Genomic DNA, 8706 nt, shown 5'->3' with positions numbered 1-8706 from the left:
AATGTGGGGTCGCCGAATTGGCTGAAAATTGGCTTGGAGTATTGTTTTCGATAGAAAATGAGAAAACCAAAATCTTAGGTCTGTAAGTGGCCCACATTTCTGATTACACTGAGTTCACCCAGTGTAAATTTTGCAAAAAATTGAAAAAATCGAAAAAAAGGTTTGCGCCAACTGAAATCTAACTGTGAAGTAGTTTACACATTGCCAAACCACTGGTACCGTTGGAAAGGAAATCGATGGGGCTACAAAAACCGCGAAGTCACCTGCCCTCTTCGACCTATTGGAGCCTTCAAAAATGGGTTCAAAGTGAAATATCTCAGAAGAGTGGGTTTTTTTTGACATGTTTTATTACGTCAAAAGATAGCTCATGTCGTGCCGCTTCAGATAGGAAAATAAAATTCCGGTTTACCTATAAATTTGGTCCGAAACTGACTTTTCTTGATAGAACAAACGAATGGTCGAAATCTGCTTACAAAATCACATTTGTGGCATAGAAAACCCACCTATAATGGGCTGAATGATTCTATTTCCACGTAATTTTTGACGGAAAATCGATTGAGACTTATCTCAATCCTGTCTGATGGGTCTAAAAGGTCGAAAAATGACCCTGCTTCAGAGGATGTTTTCAACTCGCAATAAAAACAATTTTTTGCTTCAAAGATTCTCTATTCTGCATTCAATCGTGAATGGCTTTTATTTTCCAGCGAAACGAATGAAAATATACCAATTTGCTTACCATTTTTGGCTCAATTCAGCGCGACATGAAATAAGTCTCAATCGATTTTCCGTCAAAAATTACGTGGAAATAGAATCATGACAGCCCATTATAGGTGGATTTTCTATGCCACAAATGTGATTTTGTAAGCAGATTTCGACCGTTCGTTTGTTCTATGAAGAAAAGTCAGTTTCGGACCAAATTTATAGGTAAACCGATGTGAAAAAGTTCGTTTTTTCATGTATTTTGACGAAAAAATAGCAGTTTTTACTTTTCCGTACACAACGTGTCAAGGGAAAGTATAGGAATTGGTCCCGAAAACTTTTTTCGCAAAATTGGTTTAGATCATCATAAAAACTCATGAAACGCGTAGAAAACCACTTTTCGAGACACTTTTCCGTTCGTGTGCCGTCGTCGTCGTCGTCGTCGTCGTTGGTGTGTGTTAACACGATAACTCAAAAAATAATTGAGATAATCAAAATCTGGAAACGCCAAAAGTTTTGTATTTGAAAAACTTAGTTTAAGTTCGAAGATGAGCCATTTTCGATTTGATCCTGGGGTACTTGCCCTAAGAAAAACCTCAAAAAATTGACACTTTTGTATGGGAGGTACCTGTAAATCGACTCCGATTGGCTTCAAACTTTCTGAGATTTCATTTTCTGCGAGAAAAATAAGATTCTGGAAGTTTGAAACCAATCGGAATCGATTTACGGGTACCTCCCATACAAAATTTTTGAAATTTTGACTAAAATTACCGATTTTTGGACAATTTTGTATGGGAGGTACCCGTTGATCGATTCTGATTGCCTTCAAACTTTCTGAGGTTTTATTTTTTGGAGAAAAAATAAGATTCTGAAAGTTTCATGTTGATCGCATGTGCAAAAGTTTGGTTTTTGGCCCTCAATTTTTTCCAAGAAAATTTCGACAAAAATTGAGGACAAAAAATCAAACTTCTGCAAATGGGATCAACATGAAACTCTCAGAATCTTGTTTTTTCTCGAAAAAATGAAACCTCAGAAAGTTTGAAGCCAATAGGAATTGGTTTACGGGTACCTCTCATACAAAATTGTCGAAGTTTTAGTTAAAGTGACCGATTTTTCACTTTATTTTTATTATTATATCTTCGCTGCCTTTATTTCAAGAAAATCCACAAAAAATAACCAAAAGAACCTACAGACAACGCAGGCCAACGGTACGGAAAAGTTCGGGATTACTAATGTAATTCTTTTTATTTCATATCAAAATGTCGTAAGAGGCCATTTTCCACCATTTTTTCCACAAAAACGCTGGAAAATGACATATGATTCACCTGCCAAGGCCAGATACACGAACTGAATACATGAAATTTTATTTTCCTATCTGAAGCGGCACGACATGAGCTATCTTCTGACGTAATAAAACATGTCAAAAAAAACCCACTCTTCTGAGATATTTCACATTTTATACTTTGAACCCATTTTTGAAGGCTCCAATAGGTCGAAGAGGGTAGGTGACTTCGCGGTTTTTGTAGCCCCATCGATTTCCTTTCCAACGGTACCAGTGGTTTGGCAATGTGTAAACTACTTCACAGTTAGATTTCAGTTGGCGCAAACCTTTTTTTTCGATTTTTTCAATTTTTTGCAAAATTTTCACTTGGTGAACTCAGAAATGTGGGCCACTTAAAGCCCTAAGATTTTGGTTTTCTCATTTTCTATCGAAAACAATACTCCAAGCCAATTTTCAGCTAATTCAGCGAAGCCCATTACAACTCTTCCCTGATTTCGTGTGGAATTGCCGACATAATTTAAATAATGCAGGAAAAATCGGATAAACCAACGAAACCACGACTGGCTCCAACCAAAAATAAGCTAAAAGATGAGAATGATGTTGCCCCAACTGCAAAACGTAGCCGACATACACTTGGTGAGCACAATTTCGACGGTGACCATAATCTTAGTTTTGCAACACCCCGCCGAAATGATGCTGTTAATCAGCTATTGAATCGGCCGCAAGTTCTTGTGCAACGCCCTGTGAGTAAATGAATAAACATTGTTTTGATATAATTCATATAAAAATATCGAAATGATCTATTACATTTTATAGGACTTACCGGAAATAAACATGCAAGCTGTTTCCGAAACATTAAAATCGAAAAACATCAATCCATCACCGTTGCGATTTGGTTTTCTTGGTTTGGGTATTATGGGAGGCGGTATTGTAAAGAATTTATTGAACTCAGGTCACAAGGTAGTCGTGTGGAATCGTACGTTGGAAAAATGTCGTAAATTTGAAGAGGCTGGAGCAGAAATAATGCCAACTCCGTGTGATGTGGTGGACAACGTTGATATCACGTTCTCATGTGTTTCGGATCCATGGGTTGCTAAAGAGGTGATAACTTTTTTTTGAAATTTCAAGTAGAAAATAGTTTCATGAACTTGTTCTGGTATTAGATGGTGTTCGGGAATTGTGGCGTTTTATCGTCAAGTTCAATGATTGATGGTAAGGGCTATGTAGAAATGACGAGCATAGACGCAGAAACTTCGCAAGATATTGCAACCAGCATCATTCAGAAAGGTGGCCGTTACCTGGAAGCTCAGGTACTATTTTTAATATATATAACATTCAATTACGACATACACACGGCGATGAAGCTACAAAAACAATAACACGTATTTCCAAAGTAAACATAAGACGAGCTCTACTGACAAACGCTTGTGGTGATAGTTGAAGATTTCAATCACATAAGCGTATGCATGGCCAATAATCAAGTAGCCATTTGCGCAAGCCGTATAAATCCCATGCTAGCGTGTCTGTACTAGTATTTTGTGTATATATTGACCGCTCAACGTGTGTTGTGTGTATGACCACTAGAGGCAGGTCGAATATTGTTGTCAGTATGGATTTCATAGCAGCGGACATACATTTTTCTCTTTCTAACTAGATCCAAGGTTCCAAAAACCAAGCTGAAGAGGGTACTTTGATAATTTTGGCCGCGGGCGAACAAACGCTTTTCGAAGAATGTCAGACTTGCTTTGAAGCAATGGGGAAAAATTCATTTTATCTTGGAGATGTCGGCAATGCGTCAAAAATGAATCTGATCCTACAAATGTTGGCTGGTGTTTCTATTGCAGCTGTTGCCGAGGCACTGTCATTGGGTATGTATTTAATTTTGTCATATAGAATGCGTCGCATATATTTCAATATCGATCGATATAGAAAAAAAAATCATTGATTCATTTTTGAAAATTAATTCAATCCTATTTTTTAGCAAGTAAAGCTGGTTTGCAACAGAAAGACGTACTCGAAGTATTGGAGTTGACAAACATTTCATCAAATTTAATGCTTGAGAAAGGCAATGGTATGTGCTATGTCGATATAACCGTTTTTATTTTATAGACGTTGAGTTGTTTTCTTTCAAGTTGCTTCTTTTTTTTCAATAGTTGCTATTTTTTCATTTTGTGTTCAATCTTTATGCATGTTGGTTCGGTTTTATTTACATTATCATCAACATTTCAATCGATTTCAATCCTTCTTTGAATGGAATGAACGTTCTCAATTCTAACTATGATTTATACACACTTTCCAAATTTCTTTCTATACTGGACACATGACAGCAATGATAAACGGTAATTTTGCAACAAAACAACCGTTGGGTCACATTCAAAAAGACCTTCGTTTAGCAATAGCAATGTCCGAAATGTGTGACCACCCCATACCAATTACAGCAACAACAAATGAGATTTACAAACATGCAAAACGTACCGGTTACTCAGAGCACGATTCGAGCTCAGTTTACATACGATCAAAATTTTAACGAAGAGCATCATACAATAAAGAAACATTTTTTGTATTAATTCAAAAATCAAGACTATGATCGATAGGTTGTCTCTGATTATAATGCACTGGACTTTGTATTTGGAATGTCTCCGAATAAAGCATTAAATCTGAAAGAAGCATCTATGGAAGAAAAGAATAATTGTTTTAATTACATCATATTGAAAATCAATTCAAACTTCATTTCAGTTATGGTGAAAGGTGAATTTCCAACGCATCAACCACTTTCACATATGCAGAAAGATCTTCGACTAGCATTGGGTATGTCGGAAGCTCTGGATCACCCACTGCCAATCACAGCAACTATAAACGAGATTTACAAGCAAGCAAAACGTACTGGTTACTCAGAACACGATTCAAGTGCAATCTACTTGAAGTCAAAGTTTTAGAACTTTGAATATGCGTAAATAACAATGGGACGTTTTCATTATTAGTTCATAAGCTTTTTTCAAATTTTCCATACTTTTTTTTCATTTCAAAATTTGAAATTTTAAAACTATCATTTTTTCTTCAGTTGACAATAATAATACAATCAATCAGAGAACCGAAATTCATTATTTTCGGAGTGAAATAAGATATAAGAACCGCCGATTTTCGAATAGCTTATTGTTGTTACACGACGCGACTACATACAGCGATTGTAAGTCGAAAAATATTCAAGACAAACTAGAATCATCTTACGTTGGAAAAAGTGCGTTACAGTTATTACATTTCTTATAATCTGATGCTCTTTCATACTGTTTGTGTTTCCAACGATTATTTGAGAAATCTTTAAGAAAAGAATTCAACGTATTAAAAAAAAGTGGCAACGAACGTTTGCGGTTTGAATACCGTTTTATTTCACGTTCTTTTTGTAGAAATCTGAATTCGTTTAATATAACAATCGTTAGAGTTTTAGAAGCAAATTATCAAAATGACCTTGGAAAAAAGGAGTGAATCAGTTACAGGTGTAAATTGAAGGATAATCGTACCAAGTTTTCCGAACCTGAGATAACAAAAAAGAATTGATATAGCTTCACAATGGTAAACGAAATATTTTAGTTCATCTTTTGACTAAAATTTGTTTGGATCGAGAGAAAATGGGAAATTGTCAGTAGAAGAATAAATTTTTCATGTAACCAATTCATAACGAAAATAAAATATATGTAAAATTCACAGAAATATGTCTTCTATATATGAAAAGTTGACTTTTCAGTGTATTTCCAATCATGTCTTGTACAAAATCTATATATTTTTTATGTTTGACAATCTCTGAACTGGCAACTGTTTTGACTCATCGACACGAATTGTATTGAGTAATCCGTAATCGCAAATAAAAATAATTACATTCAAATCCCGAACTTTTCCGTACTGTTACCCGTACTTTAGGCTTTTTGTTTTCAATTTATTATTTTTATCCTGCACCATACAGCGTTTCTTCGCCAGAGGTGGTTTATTTGGTATAAATATTTGGTTGCATATTTACAATATTATAATATATTCATTATTGCTTCGGTTCTAATTCTTGTAAAATAATCGGTTTTTCTCTGTTTGACAGTATCTTCTGTACTAACATTAAAATCAATCTTGAAATAAAGACAAGGTCATAGGGTTTCATTTTTTACTTTCCCGTACACATAGTACTAAGAGAAAGTAAAGGAATTGGTCTCGAAAACGTTTCTTGTACAATTAGTTTAAATCATAATGAAATGCGTAAAAAACACGTTTTTGAAACACTTCTCCATTCATGTGCCGTCGTCGTCGTCGAAAAATAAGATTCCCAAAGATGTAACGCATAGAATTCAGCCGCTGAGCCCAGCCAGATTACCTTGGAAGAACGAAGAAAAATCGCACAAATTTGCTTCATACACAATGTTATCTGTGGCCAAACATCGTCGAAGCATATTATGGAGAAAATTAACTTAAGAACACCACGACTCCGAACACGGAACACCGAATTCCTAGAGCTGCCGACCAGAATCTACAACTACTCAATGTTTGAGCCAATTAACTACATGCTCATCACATATAATGAATTTTATAAATACTTTAATATCATAGAGCCAAATCAAACGAATGATTGTGATACTAGTACTATTCCAAAAATATATAAAACTTATTTAATTGATTTTAATGTTAGCACAAACACTGTCAAGCAAAGAATAACTGATTATTTTAGAAGAAATAGAACTTGGAGAGACTGAAAATACGAATTCATTATAAATTTTGTAAATATATAACCAAATATTTATACCAAATAAACCACCTCTGGCGAAGAAACGCTGTATGGTGCAGAATAATAATAATAATAATAATAATAGATATTTTCAGTTAGCTTTTGCTGTCACTCAGGCCGAAACTACACTGTTTAACGCTTCAACTGGCCTTTCATTTTGCACGTTGAAGCTAGGCATTTTTGGACCGTTGAGAAATCGGTCTCCTACAGACATCGACACATCGTCTTATTTGGTCAAAATCAGTATTTTCTTAACTAGTCGAGAACCAATATTTGTGTAAAATCAAACTATCTACTGTTGTACAAACAAGAAAAGATCAGGTTTTTCGTGACTCTTGGAATCATTTTCCTGTGTACGGCGGCGTGCAAAGGAAATTTGCCGCCCGAAGCAAATTGCCGTCCCAAAATCAAAATGCCTCCCCAACATCAAAATTTGAAGAGCAAAAAAAAAAGGTCATCACTTTTCAAACTCAATTCTATCTAGTGCAAACTCCAATTTTACCAATTTTGCCGCCCTCAAAAAAATGCCGCCCGAGACAATTGCTTCGCCAGCGTCGTGCTTTGCACGCTACCGCCTGTGTACTACGAATAAAATGTCAAAATCAATGTCAAATTTGTCAACAGAAGAGTGAAAAAGTACATATAAAGTGCTTTTAGTTTACTTGCTAGCACCAGTTGGCGCTTCGGGGCTATTTTATATGGGAACTGACAAGAAACCGCAGTGTTGTTTCTTTTACTTTCAAAAAAATTGAAAAAAAAACACCTAAAGTACGGACAACGGTACGGATTTTTTTCTGGTTCAGTATACATGTGTTTTTCAAATGAATGGGTAAGCGGAATAAGGTGTTATGAAGAATTCTGGACAGCAAAAATTAGGTGAGACAAAATCCGGATGATGAATTCCGGAGTGTTGAAAATCTGGCATAGATTACTATGGGATATTTTCATTCATATGGGATAAAAATATCGCAAGAAAATAACAGATATTTTTCACGCGTTGCGTTCAACGACGTCAATGAGCTGCGCGATGCATGCATTTATATGTTTCGCACTTTTCTTTCGATCGACACTCTTCACACCCAGCTCATCGACGTCGTTTACAAACGACGGCATGAGCGATACACACACAGACATTGTGTTGAGACACGAAGAGTGTTCAAAGAAAGAAGTGAGCGAAACATGTGCATGCACGCTCCGCGCAGCTCATCGTAAGTGTGTGTATGACGAAAAAACAGCGACTCTGTGTGTGCAGAATCGCTATTGTGTATTTATGCGTTTCGTTGAACGCAACGCGTGGAAAATATACTACCAATTCCAATTGTTTAACAAGTTAACCCGTTCCATTTTCTCGATAAATTATATTTATGAATTTCATTTTATCACGGAGGACGGTAGTCCGACAAGTGACGCACCATAGACTGTGCATTTCAAGCCAAATGTCAAAAATGCCAGTTTTTGCGTCACGAGTATATATACAGTAAGTATGCTATTTTCTCAGGGCACTTTTTGGGCCCCGGCGTTATAGGTACCGTTGGATAGGTCTTGGCCCAAATAGTCGGAAACACCATATCCCCCATGCCTTAGGTGTGTTCTAGTCAAAAATATAGTGGTTGCAAAATTTCGATAAATTTTCAAATCTATACCTATATCGCAAGGACGGGCCACCCAGGAGGTGGTCTGAGGTATCCAAAGGAAGCCCTCCTCTCGCCACCTTTCTAACACCGATCTAAGCACCCCGATTGGTCCAAAAAGGAAAAAGTTATGCGCATTGGCAGTTTGACCATGGTTTTCTATGAAAGTATCGATTTGGATGTGCGTACACACACGGTAAAATGTCTTTGTTTCTTAGTGTTAGTGATTTTGTTTCTTGAATCTATACAATAGTTCTTTTACTACTACGAAGAATTTTTTTCGTTGAAAAAAAACTTTGGTTGTGTTGGTACGAAATTTGACAACAAAATCA

General features: G+C 36.1%; 1 protein-coding gene across 2 annotated transcripts; it reads left to right on the top strand.

Moving 5' to 3' along the window:
• Window positions 1-2511: 2511 nt before the first annotated feature.
• Window positions 2512-5689, top strand: LOC129573494 (cytokine-like nuclear factor N-PAC; the record flags this gene model as incomplete). Of its 2 annotated transcripts, none has more annotated exon segments than XM_055454007.1 (6): window positions 2512-2724; window positions 2798-3082; window positions 3145-3291; window positions 3636-3849; window positions 3963-4052; window positions 4718-5689. In XM_055454007.1, coding segments are annotated over 6 exon segments (1149 nt in total), but the record flags the coding sequence as incomplete, so codon positions are not given.
• Between the last annotated feature and the right edge of the window lie 3017 nt (window positions 5690-8706).

Source organism: Sitodiplosis mosellana, unplaced genomic scaffold, assembly GCF_009176505.1.
Source record: "Sitodiplosis mosellana isolate CC-2019 unplaced genomic scaffold, AAFC_SMos_1.0 Smas_scaffold_6093, whole genome shotgun sequence".
NCBI classification, from domain to species: Eukaryota; Metazoa; Arthropoda; class Insecta; order Diptera; family Cecidomyiidae; genus Sitodiplosis; species Sitodiplosis mosellana.
Note: the sequence above shows the minus strand (reverse complement) of the source record. Positions and strands in the feature narration are given on the sequence as shown.